Raw genomic sequence first — 27,449 nt, 5'->3', positions numbered from 1 at the left:
CTGTGTAGAAGAGTTTTGCCTGGTGTTGCATGAATGAATGATTTAAAAATAAGAACGGTCCTTTGTTTTGTTAGCTGGTAGAGTGTAAATTGCTATAAAGATTATTTCTTTTTATTGCAATAAGTCAAGTTCCCCATCAAAGTAGGGACCTGTTGTGCTAGGCATTGTATGGACATTCAGGGAAATGCAATTCCTTCTGCAAAATATGAAGTCTAATTCTAAAGAGCTGCTATTTTGTATTTACATATTAACTAATAAGGGTGATGGATAGTACAGAAGATTGGCTAGGGGTAAAGCATGTGGAATCTTTGACTGGAAGCTCCCAGGCTTGTTGAAGCTGATGACTTTACTATTCTGAAATTGTTCAGGAGAGTGTATAAAATGAATGTGGGTTCTCGGTGTGTAGGTGTCCTTATTTGAGACTCTCGCCGTGATTAGCATGAATTCTTGCTTGGAACAGAGAAAAGTACTTCCCTCTCGCCTGTAAAAGAAGCATCCTAGAATGCTAGAACTGGAAGGGACCTCGAGAGGTCATCAAATCTAGTCCCCTGCCCTCACGGCAGGACCAAACACCATCTATCAACCCAGATAGATGTCTGTCTAGCCTGCTCTTAAATATTGCCAGTGATGGAGATTCTACAACCTCTCTAGGCAATTTATTCCTGTTCCTTGTCACCTTGATAGGAAGTTTTTCCTAATGTCCAAGTGAAACTCCCTTGCATCAATTTAAGCCCATTACTTCTTGTCCTATCATCAGAGGTTGTAACAAACTTTTAGGTATTTGACAGCTGTTATGACCCTGTGTTCTTTTTTTCAAAACTAATCATACTCATTTCTTTCAGTCTTCCCTCGTAGGTCATGTGTTCTAGGCTTTTAATAATTTTTTGTTTTTCTCCTCTGGACCCTCTCTAATTTGTCCACATCTTTCCTGAAATATGGCGCCCTTGTTTTTCTTCATTCCATTTCCAAGAGAACACTAGCTATTCAAAGTGTGGTATAAATCTAAACCAATTCACCTCTGCAGCAGTCTTTATATCTTTATTCTGCAGACTTGGAAATTGAGGCACAGCAAAAACTTGCTTAGGTCTTGTGGCAAATTAAAGGAAGAGCAGGGATTAGAACTTCCTAGTTTTGGGCCTGCACTTTGATCATGGGATTGCTCTGCCACTCAGTGGGAAACTAGCTGTTGCTAGTTTCTGAGCAGTTGCATGTCGAAATAAATGTGGCTCATGGCTTTGCCCTTATTGCCATATCTCTGCCTTGTTTAATACCTTCCCTGTGAAGCTGAAGAACCCTAAGAGGTTAGTTTGTTTACAGAAAGACATGAAGCGGGGCAGAGGGAGCAGGGTAAAGGATATTTAGATTATTTAGATGTCTTTAAGCAGGCAGGACCTGATGAAACTCGTCCTATGGTATTTAAGGAATTAGTAACTGTCCTCAAGAATTCATGGAGGATGCGTGAAGTCCCAAACCATTGGAGAATGGCAAAGATAGTACCCCTGTTTTAAAAGGGGGGAAAACTAGGAGGATCTAGAGAACTATAAACCAGTCAGCCTAACTTTTGATACCTGGAAAGATACTGGAACAAATTTGTAAACAATTGCTTTGTACAGGGAGGATAATAAGGTTATAAAGAGTAGCCATCTCAGGCCCATCATGGATTTGTCAAGAACAAGTCATGCCAAACCCACCTTATTCTTTGACGGGCTTGTTGGCCTGGTGGCTAGGGCGGAAGTAGTAGACTTGATGTATTGTGATTTCAGTAAGGCTTTTCACACAGTCCCACATTGTCCTAAGCAAGCTAAGGAGATGTAATCTAGATAAAGTTACTGCAAAATGAATGCACAACTGATTGAAAGATCATATTTACAGAGAAGTTACCAGTTTGACAGCAAGCCATTGGTAGAATGTCTCTACGGGGTCTGACGGGTCAGCCTGGGCACTGATAGTATTCAATATTATCGTTAATTTATATGGGCAGTAGAGTGGAGAGTACATCTTCCCAAAATTTGCAAATGTTACCAATCTGGCAGAGATTGCAAGCACTTGAGAAAACAGGGTTAGAATTCAAAAAGTCTTTGACAGAGTGGAGAATTAGTCAGCAGCATGTAATCTAATATAGACAACTGCAAAGTACATCATTATAAGAAAGAAATTAATCATGCAACTACAAATGAAGAATACCTGTCTGGAGGAGTGGTCGTGTTGCTGAAAAGAATGTGGGGGGGCTGTCAAGAATCAGAAACTGAACGAGTCAGCAATTAGCAAAAAGGCTAATATTCTGGAGTATATTAATGGACACGTTTGTAAGACGTGAGAGGTAATCGCACTCTTCTTGGCACTGGCGAGGCCTCAGCAGGGATACTGTGCTAAATCCCAGGTACCACATTCAGAAAAGATGTGGACAAATTGGAGAGAGTGCAGAGAAAAGCAACAAAAAAAGATAAAATATTTAGAGAACCAGGCCTGTGAGGAAAGGTTAAACACACAACCTGGGCACATGTCGTCTTCAGAAAAGAAGACTGAAGTGGGGAACCTGATGATAAACTTCAAAAATGTTAAGGTCTGATGATAAAAAGAGGACGGTGCTTAATTGTTCTGCATATCCACTGAAGGTGAGATGAGGTAATGGACTTAATCTGCGTCAAGGGAGATTTGTTTAGACATTAGGGAAAACCATTCTAATTACAAGGATAATTAAGCTCTGGAAGAGGCTACCAAGGGTGGTTGTGGAATCTCCATTGTTAAAAATGGGTTGTTGGCCTTTTTTAAGAGCATGTTGCACAAACACTCATCAGAGATGGCCTAGGTTAGTGGTTTTAACCTTATTTAATTTGCAGAACCCTCTCTTCCTCCGCCCCCCCCCCCACCAAAATTTTTTTGAATAGAATTGTTGGACCCCTTTGAACATGTTAGACATAGTGTGCAGACACCAGGGGTCTGCTGACCATAGGCTGAAAAGCCCAGCCCTGGTTTACTTGCTCTTACCCTAGAATGAAGGAAAGGATTAGATGACCTATGGAACCTAGACACCTCTCCCCCTCCCCCCCCAACCCTACATTTATAATATTCTGTGCAAACTTGTTTTGATTTGTAAAAATTTACAACACAATCTGCTGACTATAGCTTGATCTATCCCTGGGGTTGGGGATTTTTTTGTTGTTTATATTTGGTCATATATAAACATGCTGTTCGGTATTTGTTCATATATAAACATGCTGTTCGGTATTATTTATTTATCAGGTGCATAGAATATGATGGCAAATCTAGGTGCTATGCAGAGAATTATTGGGCTGGGCAGAGCATGGTTGTGCACAATGATTCATGTTCATAGTTGCTTTCCTTAACAGTCGCTTTTACCTCCAGTCTCATCTGATGTTCCAAAGCTACCCGCATCTCTGCTGTGTGTCGCTGTGTCATGTAACCAATTCAGTGAGCTTGCCACACATGTTTCTGGATGTATGCCCTATTTTTGTCTTCTAGTACAGGTTTCATTCAATGTCTTGTGGCGGTCTATCAGGATAAGGTTCTGGACTGATGCCTTGCTTGTGTGTTTTTGTATTTTTCCCCCCCTTTCGTCTCCTCTTTCCCCACCTTACTTGTGCAGGTCTTGTTCAGCGCTGTGTTATTATCCAGCGGGATGAAAATGGATTTGGGCTGACAGTTAGTGGAGACAATCCAGTCTTTGTGCAGTCAGTCAAAGAAGGTAAGCTGACTTGCTAAATGTGCTAGCAGACAGCAGTCCACAGGGCTTCTGTCCAGGGCAGGGAAGCATGTGAGAGGGGAAGAGAGAGATTCTAATAGCAATCCTCCAGGGCAAGGAGCTGTAGCCATCACAGATCGATGGTCAGATGCATGAGGACAGACAAGAGTAGCATTGGATTGCATGAGGCTTCCCGTCTCTCTAGTGTCTGAATTAATCAGCAATTTCTCCATTCTGTGTGGGACAGAAAATAAATGAGTTTTTATAATGTGGTCATGATGCGTCACTTGCAATGTGAAACTGTAACTCCTGGAATCATCAGGCTCATGCGAATGTCCTCTATAGATAACTCAGTTCCGCGTTGGAGAGCGGGGGCTGGGGCTAGTACAAGGGGCGGGGTTTATGAGCAGGATTAGAAAGAGGAGGATGTTTCTCTAGTCACTGGAAGTAGAAATGGATGTTAAGTGTGTCTCTCCTCTAGATGGAGCAGCCATGCGGGCTGGAGTGCAGACAGGTGATCGAATCATCAAGGTAGGAGCGCTAGTGCGATTAGTGAAAACGATCTCTGAGAAATCTAATATAGTAGTAACTGCTATTAACTGTTGGCAAATGCAGGTATTTTAATGGGGACCACTGATCTGCATGCTTCTCTAATCTATTTTCCCATTTTGAGACGAGCCGCTGACTGTGTAATGTCAGTTGGCATATAACTTTCTAATGGAGGTGGTTGTTCTCATTTCAGAACATCCCTTGCAAGCTTCTGTACCTCCACTAGTTCAGATTTCACACGCCGAGAAAGGCCAATGAATGTAGCGAGAGGGAGAGTCAGTGAAATTTTGCCGTAAATTGAAACACACTTTGATTCCCCATGTATTCTAAGTCTTCTCCCTTTTGATTGTAAACAAATAATAAATCTAGGCATTTGGCTGTGCAATCCTCCAGGGAACCAGTGCTAAAAAAATCCTACCTCCATTGAAGTCAATGGCAAAACTTCCACTGACTCTAATTCAGCTGGGATTTCCACCCAAGTGAATTAACTAGTGAACTAAATGAGCCAAGGCTAGATTTTCCTCTGCTTCCCTACTGTTTTCTTCACCAAGATTTGCTCTAGTGCACTGCTGCTTTCTGCATGAGATTATCAGCAAAGGGAAAGCATCATATTTCTCCTTTCAAACTACCACTCTGCATTTTTAACATGTTTATAGTGGGAGGGAGGCCTTATCAATTTGCCTTCTCAAGTGGCACCCGAAAGTGGGAGCATCCTGTTCGTATATTAAAGGGCATGAAGTAAGTGAGAGCAAACCTCTGTCTAGTGGCTTCACTCTTCGTTTCTTGAGACACGATGGAGCAGTCCCTCTAAGGCAGAGACTAAAAAGTTTAATGCTCTGCTTCCCCCCAGGTGAATGGGACTCTTGTGACGAACTCAAACCATGGAGACGTGGTGAAGCTGATCAAGTGTAAGTAAATGCAGACTAATGCATATTTGCAATGAACTCATTGAAACCATAAAGGAGAAGATCGGTTAGGAGGTGCGAATACTACCTCCGCTATCAGGCAGTTAGTAATGGAGTCTCGCTGTGCCATTGACTGTTATGCAACCTGTCTGACAGTGCAGGGTATGTTTAAAGTAGAGGTGGTCAAATGTAGTTTTTAAGCTCTTTGAAGGCTAGGGGAAGATTTGATGATGTTTCGGCAGATACGGATTTTTTTTGCTCTTTCTCTTCCTACCATTATCCTATGGCCAAAACTACCTTCTCTTCTGTTCCAACTCCCCCATCGGCTTCATTTCTCCTTGTTTTACCTCTTTAAGGTATGTCAGGCCTTTGCATGTGACTGATAGTTGTCATTCAAGCTGTATCTCCTGTAGGTAGGTTGTCATGCTGCAGTAGGGGAATTTGTGCTAGTTCATTCATGCGGGAAAGGGATGTGTTAGTTCTTCCCAAAGTAGCCCATGTTAATTCCTTGGTGACTACAGAGATGTATCCTAACATAGATTTATCTGGCAGACTTAAACATATGTTGTCATTGTGTAAGTGATTATAGGTTTGGGGCTACCTGAAGCTTAAAAGAGCTTTCTGGAGCAGAACTCACAGCATTTTCAGGCTCTTGGTGGGAGTAAACACCCTTTGACAGATTAACATGACGCATAGTCTGTTGCTTGTCTCTTGAGAGCTGTGAATAGTCAAGTGTAAATGGGTCTGAAATGTGAATTGTTCTTTCTCTTCCCAGCGGGTTCCTATGTAGCTCTCACTGTGCAGGGGCGCCCACCAGGGTCGTCCCAGATTCCGTTAGCCGATTCTGAAGTGGATCCAGCAGCATTTGGGCATATGTCTCCCATCATGACATCTCCCCATTCACCTGGGACATCTGGAAACGCAGAGAGGATTACTAGCCCTGTGCTGATGGGGGTAAGATTCGACGGGCCCTTTGGAGCAGGGTTGGTTGTGCAGTGGGAAAATACACTAATGTTTCATCTCCAGAGAGCTATTTTCCATTCTTGGTCAGCTGGAATTTGTGTTTTGTTCATAATGGACACTTGCCAATGGCAAAACTACCATTCAGCTAAGCATCGTATATGTGGAGGAATGTAGAGAGAGCAGGGCTGGAATAGTAGGACTGTGCAGTCCTCCTGGACATTTACTAAGAAAATTTCATGATGGATATTTCATAGACCCATAGAGCTGGAAGAGACCTCAGGAGGTCATCAAGTCCAGCCCCCAGCCAGGGCTTTGTCAAGACAAGACTTAAAAACCTTTAGGGATGGAGATTCCACCACTATTTGCACATGGGCTGCCTCTAGCCATAACCATAATTCCATAACATTTGTTAGCAACCAACTGTAAGAAACACAGGCTTCTAGGGGTGAGGAAATGAGCAACTGCTTTGGGTGAGGGATTTAAAAAAGATAAACACAAAGTTCTGGCGGCTATGTTCAAAGGCAGGTGGGTAGAGTCACTGTAGGATAGTGACTGAGGAAACTGCTGAATCAGTTTGAAAGGGTTTGTAGAGACCCTGTATTTAAGAGAGGGCGTGAGTGAGCATTTCCATGTTTTTCCTTTGAGTGCCTTAACATCTGTCCATTTTTCTCAGGAGGAGAACAATATTGTTCACAACCAGAAAGTGGAGATCCTGAGAAAGATGCTGCAGAATGAGCAGGAACGGCTGCAGGTACTGGAGAGAGCTGGGGGGGGGAGGGGGGGTAGCAGAAGGAAGAGTGTGGGGGAGCTTGCCTGTGTCCCATCACCATGGTGGAGACAAGGTGTTCAGGACTGATTGACAGTTGAATGCTTAAGAGTGCAGGAAGTCTTCTCTTTGGGAGGCTTATGTGTGCATCTCCTCCTTTGGTCCAATCCTGAGAGATGCAAACATCTGTGAATCCTGTTGAAGGAAACAGGAGCTGTGGGTTCGCACCTTTCTCAGGATTTGGCTCCAAATTTGCTTGCCTCTGGGTATGGCAAAAGATGTATCTCTTGAGTTGAGCAGCCCTGGGAATATGGCCATCAGTGGGAATTTCTTCATACTTAGGTTGTGGAGAAGAGAGAGGAGTGCATATTATTGTAGGTGCTGTAGTACTCAGTTGCAACAGTAATAGATGTACAAATAATTCCATTAAATGGTATTTGTAATTAGTATTTCTCAGACATGCTGCTGGCATGGAGATGAGTCAGTGACTGCAGCTTCTAGGCGTCTGTCACAGGAATAGCTCACCAAATGCTTATTATATTTTTCAGTCCTTGCAAGAAGATTACAGCCGAACACCCACCCCACGACTTCTCAAGGAGATACAGGAAACTAAGAAGCACATCCCTCAGCTGCAAGAGCAGCTGTCCAAAGCCACAGGTTCTACTCAGGTAATGCGAGTGCTGAGAATCCTATCTGTCCACTCCAGCTAAGCGTACTGTATGAAAAGCTTTGTGAGTGAAAGCAGGGTGTTTCCTGCCAGTTCCTGCCAATTTCCACCCACAGACCCGCACCGCCTACCTTCATTAGCAGTCCAGATGCATACATAATTTTTTTTAAAAAAATTGTTGCTAGGCTCACAGAAGCTGGTAACTCACAGTTCTGTATATGATAAAATTACAGTATTTAATCAGAAGTTACAATGCACAGTTCCTCTGTCTTAGGAAATTGGGAGAGGCTGTGTTAAATCAATAAGGTACAATTGTATGTTAGTGATTTGATCTCTATTTGTTTCTGTATCTTTATTTCATTTTTACTTTATAGTCTATCAGATATTGCAGATTTAACTGTTCAAAAAAGAACTAGATAAGTTCATGGAGCATGGGTCCATCAATGGCTTTTAGCCAGGATGGGTAGGGATGGAGCTCCTAGCCCAGGGGTGCGCAATAATTTTTGCCCCAGGGGCCACTTCAAAATTTTTTGAAGTAGCCCCAGGCCTCCCTGTAATGGGTGGGGCCTAAACAGGAAGGGGTATGGCCAAAATGGGAAGGGGTGGGGCTACCCCTCCTCCAGACCATGATTGGTCTTGGGGTGGGGGAGCCCCTTTGCTCTCCCTTCCCACTAGGCACTCATGCCCTGGAAGAGGCTTGGCATGCTCCCCCACCCTCAGGCCAATCAGAGTCTGGGAGCAGGGGAGCACGCAAAGCCGCCTTCTGCCCTGCAAGGAGCACGTGACGCTTTGAAATGCCGTGCCGGGGGAGAGCGGAGAAGACTTCACATGCTCCCCTGCCCCCAAGCAAATCAGGGCCTGGGGGCAGGGGAGCTACATGAAGCTTCCTTCGCGCTCTCCTTCAAAGCGCCATGTGCTCCTGGCAGGGCGGGAGGAGGCTTCGCATGCTCCCCTGCCCCCAGGCCAATTAAGGTCTGGGATCGGGGCAGTGCGCGAAACCTTCTCCACTCTGCCCCTGTCCCGCAAGCACAGTGCAGCACTTTTAAGCATGCCCCCCATTTCCTGTTGACCAGTAGAAACAAATTTTTCCACATTGCATATTGTAAGACTGCACATGAGCACTGTGCTCTTCATGTTATTTCTTAGAAAAGCATCCCTCACCACTTCATCTGGCGTTTTACAGATCAAGCAGCTGAGGTCAGATTTTGTACCTGCTAATCATAAGTGTTCTACTCAGTAAACATGCAGTTGTCACCTCAGCGCCCTGCTTTGGCCAGGCTCTTACAATATTCTCTTTCTTAGGATGGAGTGTTGTTCTCCAGACCTGTGACGGAATCGCTGCAGATCAGTGAAGGAGAGGCAGAAAGTGGGGATGGGCTGAGCAAACTAGATTACAGTAGTGGTGACGGGTCCCGGCCAAACAGTGACATTGCTGATGTGAGTATAGGATAACTCCAAAGCTCTACCTTTGTCCTTGTGAGGTTTTTTTTTCTTTCCCTATCAAAGGTTTTAGGTTGACAGGTATGCTCCCTGTGTGTTATGCATGTATTCTCTTTCACACACCCACACACAGTACACGTGCAGCACCTTGAGGGATGTACCAAAGACTGCTAATGAGAAGCTTGCAGTACTAGTCTTCCCTGAGATACTGTAAAAGGAAAATACCATGTTTTTCAGGGTTGGGTTTTTCTGGCGCATTCCCTGTTACCAGGCAGAGAGAGATGAATGCCAGTGTGTTACAGAAATGAGGCAAACTTCAGTATCTGGAAGAACATGTTAATATTCCATTTGTGGTTAAAATGACTCAGAAACACAGGGCAAGGTGCCATGAGTGTGAGGAAAAGCATCACTCCTACCAGATATCCATCAGTCATTTACTAGTAGCAAGAGCCTTTTCTTGTAATGACCCATCAGCTAGCTATCTCAGTACTAATAAGACCCCTTTGCTGAAATGTCTTGGTGTGCAGGGGAATTGGAACGGGGGCTATTATAACTTTGGATGTATCCCTTAACTTTTGGGTCAGTCTTCTCATCTATGTATTGGGCATGATAATTACTTCCTCCTACTGGATTGTGTGAAATTCCATATTTTTTTTTAAATACTTTGATATCCCTGAGAGAGAGCTGCTCCGCCAAGTAATTATGTCATTGCTTTTCAATTTTAGGCCTATAATCTTACTGAAGCATAAAGTTAAGACTTCATAAAAACTATACACCCAAGATCCTGAAACAATCTTTGCAGAGTTGAAAAATGATTTATGAGAAGGGTGGGCCAAGGGGATCTCTTCCCTCTACAAGAGAGCCCAGCTCAAGAGATGCAAGACTTTGAAAGGGAACCTGTTTTTTACTGACAGCCAGCAGTAGTCCCACCCATTATAGTTAAGGTAGCAAATGGGTTTCCATTATAACCTGTTGTCACAGGTTTCAAAATCTTCACCTATTAGGATGGGGGGAGAATGGGAATCACGTTGTCAAATGCTTGGAATCTCAGCTGACTCCTCTCCCTTTTCTTCTTGATTAACCCAGGTGTTGGCATCTAGCTGGGCAGGGCTCCCACCTGTAATTGGAAATTAAAGGAGGAAAGTCTAGAAAAGAAAGCCACCAAGGTGGCATAAAAATGAGGGTGTAAATGGACAGTGTAACAGTAGTTTTCAATCTGCATTCAAAGACCCCTGAAGGACTGTCGTCGGCGCCTAAGATTTCCAAAAGACCTGCACCTCCATTTGTAATTTTGTTTAGAGATCCACAAATGAAAGCAAGTTGAAATCCAGTGCAACATAACATCAGAGAGACTTACATTAAGGGGATTGGTCAGGGTGAAAATTGCCACTCGAGGTACTGGTTGAACCTCTCTAGTCTGGCACTCTTAGGATCTGACCGGTGCTGAAACAGAGAATTTGCCAAACCATAGGAGGTCAATATTGTCTAGCAGCATTACCAACCCTTCCACTGCTTGCTGGGTGGGCTTTTAGAAGACATTTAAGGGTAAATTAGAGCTAAATAACAGCACAGAACACTGAGTGCTAGGACTGGGGGCTGTAAACAAACTGGGAAATTTGGCCACATCCATGATAAGTGGACATCTAGGTAACTAAAATCATGCTGGACCACGGATGTTGCAGGACTAGGGTGTGTCAGACTGGAGAGGTTAAACCTGTTGTAGCCTTTGTAATGAAGGAAATTTGGCCAATATTAATTGCTTACCAATATTAATAGTTTAATTGACTCAGTTCCTTCCATGTACCCTAGAAATGTATTCATTCGCTATTTATTGATCTGTGTGTGAGTGGGTATCTATTTAGAGTGTTAACTTTTCTTGCCTATTTTGATAGCTGTTTAGAAGTCCACTGAATATGAGCAATGTGACATTTATCTGTTGTAATTCGTGAACTTAGTCCACAGTTCTTATTTTTCTGGGCCTGCTGCTGCTCACCAGAACTGCCCTTTCTTCCTTCCCAGAGTCCCCGCAGTGGCCCAAAGGAACGGATTTACCTGGAGGAGAGTCCAGAGAAGAGTGAGATTCAAGATACTGTGAGTCGAAAACACACCATGTGACCATAGCTGCTGCTTCGGTAATAAGCAGGGCTCAACAAATAATGCAATCTACTTGCCCGTGGCGAGTAGATTGCAACCTGGAAGAGCCGGGTTCGGGCGATCTGCTCATGCGCAGATCGCTGGACAGCACGGCTGGCGAACGAGGCTTTATTTTTCTCTTGTCTAAATTACATTTAATTTTCTAAGGCAAAAGGTCAATTTATGCTCAATTAAGAGTTGTGCGGGAAATTTTAATTGGCTGAATAAATGTTTATGAAGCTTAAAAATGGGTCCATCAAATGATCCGACCTATATAATCTGCTGTAAGACAGTTGTCTTTCGCATGGGTGGAACTGTCCTCTAAGCCCGTACTCGTTCAGCTCACCCTAGATGGAAGAAGGCTTTCTTGCCTAGAGACATGCAATCACTGTGTGCCTAGGACCATCAGGGATGCCATTGTGAATGGGGGGTGACAGGAAGCAACTTTGGTCAATGGTATATGTTGGTTATTTGAATGAATAATTTTCCCAAGGAAGAATTCTAGGGGATATGCCTCTCCCACCCTTAATTTTCAATCGTGCCTGATTCCAGGGGTTCCCAACTTGCAGTGCATGCACCTCTGGGGGTATGTCAGCTCAGTGCTCTTCCCATTAACAGCAGTTTAAGGAGGTGACACACAAACCAGTTTTTGGAAAATGTTCAGGAACTGTTGCGAGTCAAATGCCTCCACTTGCAGCAGGAACTGGCTAGGTGTATGCCACCTTGCAGCATGCCTGCTTGCACCCATTCTCACTTTGGGTGACATTCAGAGAACACAAACAAGCTATAGAATGTGAGTTTCAGACCTGTTAGTGGTGGCTTTTTTGAGCATTGTTGTTTGTTTTAAGAGAAGATCGTATGTTACAGTTCAGGTATCTGCATTTCCCTCTTGCAATGTCCAGCAAGGGCACCCACTATAAGCTATAGGTTCCTCAGCTGACAGCTCAATTGGGTGGAGACTTGTGCCTCTCTTCCTCCTGACTGGGGTATTATCTGACTGCCCCGTTCCCTGCTTGCACTGCCAGAGCTGGCCTGCTTTGCTGCCACAGTTGAGATACCATGCAGCTCTTTCAAAGCAAACACATTTATTCTTAAGATAAATACATTACCCACAAACCCCCCACATTATAAACAATAAAATAACATACACACATGGTAATAGCTTTCCAGAGATCACCCCTTGACTCCAACAAGCCCCTCCCCCTCCCCCCCCGCATCAGAGAGAGAGCAAGCTCTGGATCCATTTTAAACTCAAGCTCTTTATCCAAAAATCCTTTCTCTGTGTGTGTTGATCCCTGGGAGTCCAGTTTGAACCACTCTAGATGAATTTCTCTCCAAGTGACGACAGCACTCTGCATGTGTTGCAACCTCAGTGATTTTTGCCTAACCAACCCTACTGTTGTTAATTCCTGAAGGGCCGTAGTCTCCCTATTCCATGTAACTGTATGCAATCCCTCACTTCCACGTGAACCACTGCATTTGTAAAATACTTAAACTAAACTCAGTCAGGGTATTACAGGATACTGTCCTGACTGCACTAAGGTGCCCATCCATTAGCCAGCTCAAATATATCCCTGAGGGAGAAATTTGGGACAAGGAGGAGTGGCTGAAGACTAGATTGGGTTCCAAAAGGAACTGTTAGCAGTGAAAATGTCATGATAGTCCATAGACGGATGACAAAGAAACCTTCCCCGAGACATTAAGCGCTTTCTGCACTGTGTTTCTTTTTTTTTTCCTTTGAACACCTCAGGATTCTCAATCCAGTGTAGGGAGTCCCTCCTCCCGCATGGCACCTCAGATCATCGGCGCAGAGGATGACGACTTTGACACTGAACAGGAGCAGGTGGGTGTCTCTGTTCTGTCTCAAAGCCATCTCTTTGAGAGAGGGCGCAGCTGCATCTAAACACTTGCCTTAGACCTAACTTGTGACCACATCATGCCATGTTGTTAATAGACAGTTCTCGTCCAGTAGTCTTTAAGAATCTGCTCTAAAATGCAATATGATTTTTTGTTACCTTTCTTTTTCTCCATAACTTTAACCTTGCCAGAAATTCATCTGTTTTATTTACTTTCCTAGCTTTAACTGGCCTTTTTTCACTGTCGCAGCTTGTTTTTTCTAATATCTTTGTTTATATTGAATTGTCTTGATATAGTAATTTGCTCTGGATTCTATTCCATTATGTCTTGTGTGACAGTGTTTTACAGTACTAAACTGTGCGGCAGTGCTACTCAACTTTGGAAGCCCTGGGGCCACAATGATAGTCACAGCACGTGTCGAGGGCCACAACTTAAGTGTGGTTGCATAGACATGCAAATATATGCAAATAGCTTCTTTCACGCTGACAGGCATGAATACAAAGATTAAGGCAAGACTACAACACACAGGCCCCATTTAAGTTGGTTTTCTGATATTAATACAATGCAATATTTACCCGATATCCACCCATATGACAGCACTTTTAATGAGCAATGACAGTCCAGGAATTTAACTACTAAAACGCATCTCAACAGAAGACCAGTCTATTGACTCCTTTTTTGTTTTGACTCCCACCTGTGGGCCAGACCACATGTTGCATTCCATGTAAATCCAAACCGTACCGTGGGCCACAAACGGGCTGCAGGCCGCATATTGAGTAGCCCTGCTGTACGGGTTAGACCAGGAAGTGGGTGGATGCTGAGCTCTTTCTGATTAGTCCCTGGAACCTGGAGTTAGGCTGGTGCTGCTCTGTTGCTTACCAAAGAAAGGAGAAATCAATCAACTGGCATGAAGTTTTCCAGGTTTCTCACAGGTCTTTGGGTACAGTTGAAGTGGACTGTCTGTCGTTACAGATCAATGGGCAATGCAGCTGTTTCCAGAACATTGAGCTGCTGAAATCTCGCCCCGCTCACCTGGCTGTGTTCCTGCATCATGTGGTGTCACAGTTTGACCCAGCCACACTGGTAAGTTGTCACTTGGGAATGGTTTTACTGGGCCAGATTCACGGGGTTGGCCTGAGTGTTCTGGAATTGCTTCTTAAGCAGCATAATCCCAGATAGTGCAGCTACTTGGGCAGTGAGAAAAATGCAACTCGCTTTGTGAGGGTTCAGCTCTTGCTTGTGCACTGGGCTTTTGAGTAACTGAAGGGAAATGTCAGATAAATAAAATGACCGCTAAAAGTATTCATCTGTTCAGCACAGCCACACTGCAAGTTCTTCACCAGTAACTGGAGTTTTGAGTGGTTTATCTTCCCTGAACATGTGGGCAGAAATTCACAGGTAGAATTAGGAGAGCTCTCACTCTGTCTTTCTCTGTCTTCCTTCTAGCTTTGTTACCTTTACACAGACTTGTACAAACAGACCAACTCCAAAGAGACTCGTCGTGTCTTCCTTGAGTTTAACCAGTTCTTTCTGGACCGAGCTGCGGTAGGTTCCAAGATAGGTATACTCTTCTCTGTCCATCCTCCCCCCCATCCCTCCTCCCCCCCACAACTGTACATCACAAAAGAATGTGCAGGAGAGCTCCTAGAAATTCTCTAGGAGGTACTGTGGAACCTTAGGCAGGGAGAACCTAGCCCCTTCAGTTTTTGGTGGTAAAATCTGTTGTGTCTGGGGTGTCAAGAGTAGGCCAGAACTCCTCTTGGTCCTCACTCTTTGCACATATTGTGAAGATTTTTTTTTCCTGCATTACATTTATTTGGTGCTTTACAACCTAGACGTGCTGTATTACATTGGGGGGGTAGCACGTGTGGGTGTGTGTAACTGGAGCTTCAGAATGACATGCGCTACAGAAATGCATAATGTGTGTGCTCTGTGTTGTTATGGATTAAAGCTGATACAGCCTTCTCTTCAGTGCCTCAGATTTCTGGGAATTCACGCTGCTCACAGCCTTTTTACACCATACGTGGGTGTCTCTCCTGTTCTGTATCTTTTATGGTCTGTCAAGTTGAGATTTACTTCTGCAGATTTTAAAATGTATGATCATTTAGAGTTGTGTAAACTGAAATGACTAAATGGCTGTCATAGTGTTGCCACCAGTGCTCAGAAATCTGAAAACTTCAGTTAGCATTCAAACACTGTCGTATTTTTTTTAAGTTACTCCTAGTTTTCTCATCCCCACCTCAGGCAGTACCAGGGTAGAGATACACCTGTCTGTCTTAAATAGCTACTCCCAGCTTCTTGTTAAAATCTTAGCACTGAATGTAAGAATAAATCTGCACGGAACCTCAGGGCTCTGGAAACTCTCTGACTCATGAGCAGTTATTCCATTTCCTATCAAAGGACAGAGTTGGACAGTAAAGATAACCCGGGCAGTTGTCAGTTGCAATAGAGCTGGATTCTGCTGCTTAAATTGAAGTGAAAGTTGCTAATGTGGGAATTTTGTGTATCTGTTTACAAAGATGAGGAACCTCAATTTTGCCATAATAAGCAAGTCCATGGGGCTTATCCATCTGATGTCCTGCCTATAGCAGAGGTCTGCACCACATACCTTGGAGGAAGGTGAAATCACCTCTCTGCTGTACCTAGTAAAAGTGCAATGCTATCAAAAAGATCTGTTCTAGAAATAAATGTTTTGGACAATTCTTTCACCCACGTTGTGCAGGAGTTCAGAGTAGGTATTTACGATGGTCCCTTCTGGCCTTAAAATCTCTAAGATGAGTGGAGAGGGAATTGCCTTAGCAACTCCAGCTAGTGCTCAGATTTGATGAACCTGTGGTTTAGAGGGAGAAAAGAGTCTGTCATGTGGTTTCTCACTCTTACATTTGCTTTTTCTTTTTCTTCAGAATCTGAAGGTTCCAGTTCCAGACGAAATTTCTGTAGATCTAGGTAAGGTCCTGAGTGTCTATTGGCATAAATCCTACTGTTTGAGACAGTCCTAACAGAGCTGGTAAAGAGCTCTCCCTGTGGCTGTCTGAGACCTACAATGTTCTGTATCAAACTTGGGGAGACAGGGAGGTGAGCCTGTTACTGTTCTGATTGTGAAGAACATTCTGTACACACTGCTGTATGGATGTATGGGAGGCATGGGCACCTACGTCTTGTACTGGTATAGTCTGATATTGGGTTTAGCTAATGCTGTTGGCACTTAATGTACCTCCACCTGGTAGATTGCATGCTACATGGAATTTACATGGGTGGCTTTATGCTAATACGGAGTAACTGTTCTGTAGTGTTATAAAGTGAAACCCTGCTGCTCCTTCCTTCCTTTACCTGCAGAAAAAAGAAGGCCCGAACTCATTCCAGAGGAGCTGCACCGCCATTATATCCAAACTATGCAAGATAAAGTTTATCCAGATGTCCAGAGGCATCTGGAAGATTTCAGGTATGTATACTCTCTCCTGCAGCTTGTACCAAGTGCTCAACTTCATCCCTGCCCCAACTTAACATTCTGCGTTTCGTATGGAGAGAAGTTCAAACTTCCAGGACTTGGTTATTAATCTTTGGCCTAGATGAATCCTCCATGTTTTTGGAGCTTGCTTGCTCCTCTGCTATTTGTGATCAGAGCAACTCCATGGTTATCCATGATTGCTTGGAAGGGCCCGGGGCTCTTTGCATTCTACCTTGATTGACGCAGACACTGAGTGCATAGTGCTCAGATCAGCCTTCCTCTCTTCCTTGGCCAACTTCCCACCTCCCCCTCTCTCTGTATGGGGCATCACTTTTTGTACAGCTATTTGGCTGCCCCCTTTGACCTCCGAAGTGGCTGTTTCATGAAGCTCTACTTGCCAAGTTAGTGTGGCCACCTTGCTCTGGGAAGGGGGATTGGCTCTCACTTGCTGCTAGGATGAATGATGCACAGAGAGGTGAAGTAATTTTTCCCAAGGCCATGTAGCATTTTGGTAAGGAGAGGTCGGACTGGACCTTTTGAGCTTTCTAAATGCGGGAAGGCCAGTTCTTCAGGTCACCCCAGGTTTATTATTTTCTCTCCTTATTTAGACAGAAACGTAGCATGGGATTGACACTGGCCGAAAATGAACTGACCAAGCTGGATGCAGAACGTGTCCGTGACCGGATCACGTTGGAGAAAGAGCGAGCGTGTGCAGAGCAGATCATTACCAAAATCGAGGAGGTGGTGTAAGTACCAGCGGGTGTAAATGTGGGAGTAACATGCAGACCGTATTTGGTCTGCTCAAAGCTTGACAAGAGCAAGGCAAAGGAGTTGAGGACTGAAAACAACTCAAGATCCTCACATTTCCCCTCTTCCCTAGTTAGCTTCTAGCTGCTGTGAGATTAACCATCACTATAATGGAGGCCTTCAGAAAATATTCCAGAGCAAATAACCCCAGATAGTCCAGTATTGCTTATTCCTGGAATACTTGTTAAAGAGCCGTTCCGTTCTTGGAATCTCAAGTGTCAGATCCAGGATTTTTTTCAGTTGGCTCAAAGAAACTTGCAGCCTCAGGACTGACTTTTAGAGAAGCGGCTGCAGGCTTCTCCCTGTGGAGTTTGGCTGGGATTTCTTAGCATTCAGGGAGGAGGCACTATCCAAATTATGTGCTGCTGTGCTGGCGCCGTCTGACTAAGAGTGTTCGGGGTTGGTTTGAGTTCTTCAAACAGTCTCTTTTCTCATTTGCAGGCTGACATCTCAGCCTCTGGAAGAGGACAAGAGGTAATGTACCTGTCTTACCGTGTTGGCTTGTTGAATAAAATCACCTCACCTAGCTGCGGATGCTTGGCTCTGTGTCCTACTCTTTGCTGAATAGGACAATGTAGCCCTCTGCTGGCTGTAGCAGCAAACATCATTTTCCAGAGGTGCTCTCTCATAGCTCATTCTGAATGGAGCCCTACTGTACCAGAGCAAGTTGTAGTGCGATGTTACTAGCGTGCTTACTGTTCTGGAACTTCTGAAAACCATTTTCTGAATAATTGCCTAAAAATGTCAGAGCAGTGGGTCTCAACCTTTCCAAATTAACGTAGCCTTTCAGGAGTTGGATTTGGTCCCTCATGCCCTTAAGTTTCACCTCACTTAAAAACTGCTCGCTTCCAAAATTAGACATAAAAATACAAACGTGTCACAGCACACTGACTGACAAATTGCTGATCTCCCGTGTACCATCAAAAAGAAAGGAATTGGAATATAAATATTGTACTTATATTTCAGTGTAATACACACAGCAATACAAACAAGTCATTGCATGGAATTTTAGTTTGTGCAGACTTTGCCAGTGCTTTTTATGTAGCCCGTTGTAAAACTAGGCAGATATCTAAATGAGTTGATGTACCTCCTGGAAGACCTGTATGTACCCCCCCACGGGGACAGGTACCCCTTACCAAGAACAGTGTTACAGAGGATGCCGCTGTCAGCAGGTACCTGGGATTATATTTTACACAAGAGGACTGATTCTGTGATGGGCAAGGTGTGGTCTCTTGTGACCGAGTCGTATCAAAATGAATTGGTGCCCCTAAACCAGAGAAGAAATTTAATTAGAAAACCAGTTGTTAATGATAAAATTGGTGTACAGAATTAAGAGGTTGGTTACCAGTTTCCCCCCTTTCTCTTTTGGTTGGCTTGTAGCTCAGCCATGCAGTATGTGATCCTTACCTACATGAAAAATCTGGGTGTGAGAGTCAAGGAGCCCCGGAGCTTGGAGCAGAAGCGTGGACGTATTGGTTTCCTGCCAAAGATAAAGGTAAATGCGGCATAGCTGGAATCTGTGACCAACCTCTTCTATCGTGTGTAGTGTGTGAGTGAGACTCCAGACTTGAGTGCCTAAATATAAGTGGCCTGTTTTGCAGTGGTCCTGGGTCCCTGCAGCCTCCATTGACTTCAATGGGAGCTGGGCTTAAGTAGTCCTCAACCTTTCCAAACTGCTGTGCCCCTTTCCGGAGCCGGTTCTGTTTGGTGGACAGACCGTCCTTGCTACAAGTCCAAGATACATTCAGAAATCTTGGCGTTGTAGCAAAACAACCTAAAGCGGAAGATTTTTTTCCCCCCACAGCTGACTTCCCTTTGTGCAAATTGGGGGTTGTTGGGTTTTTTTGCACGACTTAAGAGTGGGAAGTCAGAGGATTTATAACTCATCAGTTCCTACAAGCATCAGCAGCTTCAGTGTGGAATGCATGTGAGCCGGGGCGATGTGCAGAGGAGATGCTCTGTACTTCTAAGTTTCACCTCACTCTGAAATGACTTGCTTACAAAATCAGACACAAATACAAGTGTCACAGTACACTGTTAGTAAAAAATAGCTTATATTCTCATCTAGACCTTAGAATTATAAAATAAATCAATTGGCAATATTTATATTGGTGTATAGTATGTAGAGCTGTACAAATAAGTGATTGCATAAAATTTTAGTTTGCACTGACTTTGCTAGTGCTTTTTATGCAGCCTGTTTGTAAAACTAGGCAAATATCTAAATGAGTTGATGTGCCCCCTTAGAAGACCTCTTTGTACCCCCAGGGGAACAGGTATTGCTGGCTGAGAACCACTGCTGTAGAATGTCATGTGTTTAAAGAGGGATTTAAAAGCCTAGGTTTTGACATGTTAGCTTTGTTCTTCTCTAATTTGTCTGCCTGACTTCTGGCCCCCCTCTTCTCATATTTCTAGTCCTGTAAAATCTTTAGGTAAGGAAACAACTCTTAAAACTGCTCTTCTTGCCTTTGAAATCTAAGTTCTGTTGTGAACTGTCCTGCATTGACAGAGGCTGTCTCTACATTGGCATGATTTTGCACAAAAGTGCAAAAACATGCTGCCTGTCTACACTGGCGAGGAGTTCTTGCGCAAGAACACTGATGTTTTGCTGTGTGAAATCAGTGCTTCTTGCGCAAGAACTATGATGCTCCCGCTCAGGAAGAAGCCCTCTTTGTGCAACTGTTCTTGCGCAAGAGGCCAGTGTAGACAGGCAACATGAATTTGTTGCACAAGAAAGCCCGATGGCTAAAATGGCCACTGGAGCTTTCTTGCGCAAGAGAGTGTCTACACTGGCACGGATTCTTTTGTGCAAAAGCACATCTCTTGTGCAAAAGCACATGCCAGTGTAGACGCTGTCTTGTGCAAATACTTTAACACAAAAACTCTTGCGTTAAAAGTATTTGTGAAAAATCTTGCCAGTGTAGACGTAGCGAGAGGGTTTGGGACAGTGTGACTAGGTCTCTCCCAACTTGAACTTCTAGAGTTCTGAGAAGTAGCAGATTCATTTTCCCCAGGAGTCAGTTACAATTGTGTTTATTTGGTTTTTCTTTGGTTCTGCATTAACCACAGCAAAGTATAAAGAAAGAGAAAGAAGGGGAGGAAAAGGTGAAGAGGAGAGGTTTCACCAGTATCCTGGGACCACAAAGGAGACCGAGTCGCCATGACAGCAGTGCAAGTATGTAAGACCATGGGACATGTATTTTGCCTGCTTATTGTCTGAAAATCAGATGCCCATGCACCTATCCTCATCCACTGCATCCCTCTGTCCCACTGATATTTACACTCTGTTTCGGTGACCTCCGTAAAGTACTTGAGATGTCAGCCTAAGAAGCTCTGCGCAGCACTCTTGTCTCAGAGCTTCAATTGCCATTCATTAACCGGAGAGCCATTCAGTTTGAAATGTGGTTTTGTTTTTTTAAGTAAGCTAATGAAATAATTCCTTGAAATCTCCCTGAGGCGCTCTATCCCTCGGTTTCTGGAGAGAGGCAAGTCTCCAGCAATCTGTCTGGTCTGTGTCTGTTCAGTTGGCAGGGCCATGGAAATACAGAAGCAGCGTCATCCAAAGCACTTATCCACTGCCTCTTCAGTTAGTCCAGAGCCGCAGGACTCAGTCAAGATGCGCCAGAGTGGGTCCTCTAGCGATGGCACGGAAACGTGCCCTCCTGCCAATCCCATGTCTCCTTTAGCTATGGGGCCCTTTGCCTCACCGGACGGAAGCAAGGAAAATGACACAGGTGAGAAGAAGCTGGAGAGGGGAGTATTACATGCTGTATTGTAGACGGGATGTGTGTGTTGCTATCTCATTTCGAGGGTATGTTACTGTCAATGAGGCCTTTAGACCCTGTGATGCTATGGGTGTGTCTAGACTACAGGGTTTTTTCGAAAAAACTTCACCTGCATCTAGACTGCAGCCACGTTCTTTCGAAAGTAAATCGAAAGAACGCGGCATTTTTCGATTGCAGTAAAACCTCATTTTACGAGGAATAACGCCTTTTTTCAAAAGTACGCTTTTGAAAAAAGGCGCTGTTGAATGCAAACTGCTTTTTCAAAAGAGCGTCTAGACTTCTGAAAAAGCGGCTCACTTTTTCGAAAAATCAGCTCGTAGTCTAGACGTCCCTTTGTGTTCAGCGGTCTGTGCTGATTTGTGTCATGGGGTTCTTGGAAGTGGCTTGACATGGGCTTCCAAATATTGAATTGTGTGACCATCCCAACTTCAGTGCTCAAGCACCCAGCCCTGAAGAGATAGATGAATGCACTATCCACGTGCTTCTCTATTAGGGCTTCTTTCTTTCCCAATTCAGGAATTGTTGATTTCTTTTTTTTCCTCTTCCCGTGGCCTCCGTGAGAAGGAGGCTGTGAATCAAAATGTCTCCTGTGAACATTAGTTTTGTGTGTTGAGCTCTCCTGGAAATTCTTGACCAATGTCTTTTCAGGCCCCAAGCAGTCTGAAGCTCCACCTCTGAGCGACTCGACGGATGGTGCACCCCGCACACCTAACACCATCTTTGAGTTCCCATCTCCTCCGCTGGACCAGTTGCAAGAGGAGGAAGGAGAACTAGATAGGTATCCATGGGCACAGGTTATTTTGAGTTGGGAAAGGAATAGCAAAGAGAATTAAAGCTGTTATATTGGGTCTGTAGAATAGTATTGGCAGCGTGGGCTATTCTAATCATTACTAGCCAGTTAGCCCGTCATAAGACGGGATTTTCAGGTCTCTCCTCCACGTCTGTTTTCTCTCCTGAGCGCTCGCGCTTTTTCTCCCCTCTCTCTCCCCCTCTCTCAGCTCTTCTTCACCTTCTGCCATCTCTTTCTTTCTCTTCTCCCACTCCTGGCCAGCTACTGCTGCCTCTGACCTGTCCCCCTCCCCCGCAGTTCTGCTTTCCATTCCCCCACCAGCCCTGCTCCTCTCCCGGCCGGTCTCTCCCCCCTCCCGCCCCCAATCAAGGGTGTCCAGGTATTTTTGCACCCTACCCCAGTGACGTACACCGCCAGGGGGCGGGGCTGTGTACGTCACCACCCCGCCCCCCTTCCCCTACTGCTGTGGCGCTCGGCACTAAAGTGTTACAGGCTCTCAGACATTTGGCTACTATATATATGATGTGCTATGGGGAAAAGAGGAATTGTGACATTGCCCTGAGATTTTCATTTTCTCCCACTGAAATTGTATTGAAAACTCTCTATTCAGCATCAGGGTTATAATACCAAATTGTCTAGAGAGACAAACCAGTCCCTAAGATTTCACTCTGGAACTCCACTGAATGGAGTGAAATCCCATTACTTGTGCTAGCTTTCTAATGTGATGTGCTTTTTGTTTTTTAGATTAGCCGACTTGGGAACACCAAAGCTTTTCCGCAAGTGAGTATAGTGATGAGCTGGTAGGAATTAAAGACGTCCTTCTCTAGTCAAACCTGGCTATAGCGCTTTACAAAGGAGATCAGCCTAATGATCCCCTGAAGCATGGCGAAAGGAAATGACTTAACCAGGTGGTCAGCAGCAAAGCTGGGAATTGAGCCCAGATCTCCGACGTAGTTGAGTGTGCTATCCGCTAAGCCACCATCTTCCAGAGTAGAGCTCAGTGGTCATTATCGGTCCCTGTTCAAAATAATTTGAGATCATAATATACGTATGAAATTACACTCTGTCACCCAGATACAGTATAGTGCAAGGTGAAGGGGAAATGAATATCCAGGGTGTGATGTCTGGATGGAAAAGCACTAATTATTAGCACTTACAGTGGTTTGGGAATCAAGAATGCTGGATTCTGTTAAGTCGTCATGATGGTACCTGCAGATACAAGGGAAGAGGTGATTTTCCTCCCACCCCTTTCCACTGGCTTACTGTGTGACCTTGGGCAAATGACTTCACGTTGTAAAATGGGGATTACAGCACTCAGTGCAGAGGGTGTTGTGAGAGTGAATGCTAAGCCTTAGAAAAGGTCCCTCTAAAAAAGCTAAGTACCAAACTGCATTTTGAACCAGAAGGCGTCTGGCAGCTTCCCTGGGTGTTTCTTTAACATCTTACCACTGCATGTTTCTTCTCCTTCTGCGTCCACATTTCCATTTTCTTCCCCATGTGTCTGAATCAGAAAGCGTCTGACTAGAGTGTTCTCTCACTTCAGGACGGACAGTGTGGGCTTTGGGGATATTCAGAGTGAGGACGAGCTGTTTGATTTTGATACTGAGACCGATCCTCCCAACTGGCAGCAGCTGGTAAGCCAAGAGGTGCTGCTGGGGCTGAAACCCTATGAAATCAAACGCCAGGAAGTGATTAATGGTGAGTTCACATGTTTCTCTTTGCTGCCCACCAACCCCTGGAACCTACAGTTTCCCAAAACATAAAATGAATGCTTGCTTCACCTGAAGGGGCTCCCAGTGAGGTACAAGCTATAGTTTCTGGCCTGCCAACTTCATGCATTGCAAGCTGATGGTATGACGTTCGTACAGAACAGTAGGTAACATGCAGAGAGGTTAGACTTACTCAGTCCCCAAAGCAGAAACAGGGCACAGATTTTTACAGATTCATGTTCCTCACCCAGAGTTCATAGATGCTCTCTAAACTGCTTAATGTATTAAGTAACTCAGTTGCTGGTAGATTATGGCTTCCCGTGGTAGACCATGTTGGAATCCACAGCGTTACTGTGTTGAATCAGTAACAATCCTGTATTTCTTCCTCCTCTTCAGAGCTGTTCTACACGGAGCGAGCTCACGTCCGCACGCTGAAGGTTCTGCATCAGGTCTTCTACCAACGTGTGCTCCGGGAAGGCATCCTGACCCCATCTGACCTGCGGAAAATCTTTTCAAACCTGGAGGATATCCTTCTGCTCCATAGTAAGGGTGGACGAGACACCTTTCAGCTCTGCTAGTTCACGATTATAGGGCCGGATGCGCAAATCTAGATATGCATACTTGCATAAGTATATTCGCACATAGTGGGCAACCACACACAGCTCTCGAATTGCATGCATCGTTTCATATTTGGTTTACAAGCATATCTGTTGCCAAGATACCAGATACACTCTTGGTCTTATCCATATCTCTGATCTGTTATAAGGTGGTGTACACTCGCTTTTCACACAGAGAGCAATATTGAGATGAACGCTCTTAGGCACATGCAAAAAAGCAAACTAGACAGATGCTGCCCAGGAGAATGATAGGAGAGGGCTACTAACAGGACCAGTATATTTTTGGATGTTGATGCTTCTGGAAAGCAAAGTTACCTGATGGTTAGAACAAGGGACTGTTGGGATTCCATCTGTATCATTGTGTGACTTTCGTCAAGCTACCTTACTGTGTCTGTTTCCCCACCTTGTAATATTAGAATAATATTCAACCTCTTCCTTGTGAAGTAGACAAAATAATGTTGGAAAAATTCTTGTAGGAGTTATGTATTGCTCATTCTTATTGGTCATTCCTGTTTACCAATATTAGGCTATGTCTACACTGCAGGGAAAAGCTCTGCCATGTCTAAGGAACTTGTCCGCTTTTTCAGAAAACTTTCCGAAAAAGCAGACATGTTTTCGGCATTTCTGTATTCCTCATTGCATGAGAAATAAGGGATGTTCCCAAAGAGGAGGTTTTTCTGAAATGTGGCCCCATGTAGATGGGCCAAATTTTGGAAAAGCCTCTTCCAGGGGAAAAAAAAAGGAGGAAAAGATACGCAAATTGTGGTTCACAGTTTGCATATTGTTACCCCCAAAATATTCTCACTGGAGACCACCCAGGGTTACACTAGTATGGGTTTATTTCCACTAAATAGAACTAAAGAGGAGAAAGCAGCCACCAAAGGTTTAAGCTAAAGAAGATAGAACGCTCTCGCTCTCGCTCTCATGCACGCAAGTACACACCCCTCCATTCACTCACTCATTCACACCCATTCATTCCTGCCCTCAGGCACTCACACACTTACACAGTGCAGAAGGAGCCAAAGCATGTGGATCCTGGAGGGTCTGTCTGCTCATCGTGACTGGGGAAGCTGGTCAGGAGAGAGAGACACCGGAGAGGAGCTTCTCAGGAGCAGGGGAAGGGGGGAAAAAAAAGTGTCTCACATGTGCTCCTTCTCCTTGTATTGTCTGAATGGCCCCCTGACTCATTCACCTTGTCATCAGGGAGCATGCCCAGACTTCCCTTTATCCAGCAGGGAGCATGCCCAGACTGTGATGACTCATTGCCATGTGGTCCATTGTTCCAAGCCTTCTTCAAACACACTCACACTCACTCTCTCTCTCCATTCACGGGGGAGAATGCAGTTTAGGGAAAGTTACAAGCAAGGTGGTTGCATGTTACAAATTACAAAATTGCAGTTTACAGTAAGTTTGAGAGTTACTCAGATTACAAAGATTGACAAGGATCACAATAAGTTGCAGTTTAAAACCTTAGACCTTACAGTTTGGTGTAGCTTCAGAAAATCCATGTATATAAATCTAGTGAGCTCAGGCGGAGGCTTTTTTATGCAACACATCTTTTTTCCAATGTAACGCTACAGTCTAGACATAGCCTTAGTCTGCAATCTACCACTCTGCTTTATTTCACTTTAATTTGCCATCCACTCTCCTAGTAGGTTTGTTCCTGTTTTGAAATAAATGACCGATTTGTTTTGCCTTCTTTTGTCTTCACCTCCCGCTCCCTCTAGCTGGGCTGAATGATCAGATGAAAGCTGTCCGTAAAAGGAATGAGACGTCTGTTATTGATCAGATTGGGGAAGACTTGCTAACCTGGGTAAGCTGAATTTCTTTTCTTCCCTGTTCAAAAATGTAATTATTCCTGAAAGTGAGAATCCAATTCAATAGTAAATACAGCTCTGGGGAAACCAGTGTAACTTGCCTCCATTAAGTACATAATATCTGAAATTGTGTATTTCTGTGGCACTAACGTGGAGGAAGAGACATGGGATTGTTAGAAGGTGGAGGGAGCTCAGCACAGAGTTGGGTGAGCGCTTTTTCTAGTAGAGTGCTTTATTCAGCTAAGATAAACACGTGAGTCATTTCCTTAAAGGTGACCTGCTTAGAGGGGAAAACTTGTCTGATGCTTTTGCTTCTTTATGATGTGTGGAAGACAGAGAGGGGGGGGCCTGTGTTTGAGAGAGAAGGTGAATGGGCTTTGCTGGGTGGTTGGACTACTTATCCTTTTTACTTGGAAATATTGAGAAGATTAAGTATTGCATCTTGCGGAAGGATTCCTAAAATGACTTGAAAACTGGAATGAGATTCCCCTCAGACCCAAGTGGAAGGAGTGTCAGTGTTCAAATCCTTCATAAAAATTCTTATTTCCCCAGAGTCAGACTTTCTCTTGATGTCCTGTGAAACCTATTGAATTTAGAGTTTCCGAGTCTGGCTAAACCACCTTCACTTCCCAGTCTCTTGAGATCTGTTAATCCCATCAGTTCTCCAGTCCTGTAGCCAAAAGAAGACAACACAGACCTGATATTTCTGATGGAGGGAAATGCCAAACGTTTTGGGTCTCCTCTCTATTATAAAGATGTAATTTTTTGCTGAGTTTTGTTTTTTCCTTGGCACCTTTTAAAGTAAGTGGAAGGAAGGCTTGGGATGTCAGTCGGTGAGGCATCGTAGCAGGTGGCTTTGGACTTGTTTACAGGTCAACAGTGAAGTAAAATAGTGAAGGAGGAATCTGGACTATTTCTATTGGTATAAATAGTCAAAATCAGCCTTGGTGTATGCAGATTGGACTCAATGTGTTGATGAACCAAGCAATGGCCTTGTGTCGTCTTCTGAGTTAGTGAGCTCAGTGCCTTGCAGCTCTGTCTGCCAGGGCTATTGATAGATGGTGATTGTGAAAAGTGTGCTGTGTAAAAGCAGGTCTAACTGGAGAGCTTCTTTGCTGCAAAGGGTTGGGGTTAAGTCTGAGCAGCCTCCTTGCCGTGTGTCAGAGCTCCCGCTAGCATATGCCTGTTTGTTTAACTTTGGCTCCCTTGTTTTTTGGCACAGTTCAGTGGCGCAGGAGAGGAGAACCTGAAACACGCAACTGCCACCTTTTGTAGTAACCAACCTTTTGCTCTAGAAGTGATTAAATCACGGCAGAAGAAGGACTCTCGTTTCCAAACGTTTGTGCAGGTGAGTTTCACTCAGGTTGGAGCTGGTTCCAGGTTTGCTTGATGGTCAGTGAAGGATAAATGGGAGGTGTATGTAAGGTTCATACAATTAGCAGGATTATGTCGAACGTTGCCATTGGATTGGGATTATTTCCAACACCAGATTTTCT

General features: G+C 44.3%; 1 protein-coding gene across 4 annotated transcripts in view; it reads left to right on the top strand.

Annotated features, from left to right (window-relative positions):
- Positions 1-27,449, top strand: part of ARHGEF12 (Rho guanine nucleotide exchange factor 12) — a 112,975-nt gene that overhangs the window by 58,157 nt on the left and 27,369 nt on the right. For all 4 annotated transcript variants that reach the window (XM_075909529.1, XM_075909528.1, XM_075909527.1 and 1 more), the window contains 24 exons: positions 3,608-3,706; positions 4,185-4,234; positions 5,103-5,160; positions 5,933-6,111; positions 6,794-6,871; positions 7,435-7,554; positions 8,856-8,990; positions 11,013-11,084; positions 12,877-12,969; positions 13,956-14,066; positions 14,430-14,528; positions 15,887-15,929; positions 16,320-16,425; positions 17,040-17,177; positions 17,680-17,712; positions 18,619-18,733; positions 20,305-20,410; positions 20,760-20,969; positions 21,669-21,798; positions 22,555-22,590; positions 23,354-23,508; positions 23,916-24,062; positions 25,864-25,949; positions 27,176-27,301. In XM_075909529.1, coding sequence (XP_075765644.1) covers positions 3,608-3,706; positions 4,185-4,234; positions 5,103-5,160; positions 5,933-6,111; positions 6,794-6,871; positions 7,435-7,554; positions 8,856-8,990; positions 11,013-11,084; positions 12,877-12,969; positions 13,956-14,066; positions 14,430-14,528; positions 15,887-15,929; positions 16,320-16,425; positions 17,040-17,177; positions 17,680-17,712; positions 18,619-18,733; positions 20,305-20,410; positions 20,760-20,969; positions 21,669-21,798; positions 22,555-22,590; positions 23,354-23,508; positions 23,916-24,062; positions 25,864-25,949; positions 27,176-27,301 — 2,525 coding nt within the window. The remainder of the gene's footprint in view (positions 1-3,607; positions 3,707-4,184; positions 4,235-5,102; positions 5,161-5,932; positions 6,112-6,793; positions 6,872-7,434; positions 7,555-8,855; positions 8,991-11,012; positions 11,085-12,876; positions 12,970-13,955; positions 14,067-14,429; positions 14,529-15,886; positions 15,930-16,319; positions 16,426-17,039; positions 17,178-17,679; positions 17,713-18,618; positions 18,734-20,304; positions 20,411-20,759; positions 20,970-21,668; positions 21,799-22,554; positions 22,591-23,353; positions 23,509-23,915; positions 24,063-25,863; positions 25,950-27,175; positions 27,302-27,449) is intronic.

Source organism: Pelodiscus sinensis, chromosome 26, assembly GCF_049634645.1.
Source record: "Pelodiscus sinensis isolate JC-2024 chromosome 26, ASM4963464v1, whole genome shotgun sequence".
Taxonomy (NCBI): domain Eukaryota; kingdom Metazoa; phylum Chordata; order Testudines; family Trionychidae; genus Pelodiscus; species Pelodiscus sinensis.
Note: the sequence above shows the minus strand (reverse complement) of the source record. Positions and strands in the feature narration are given on the sequence as shown.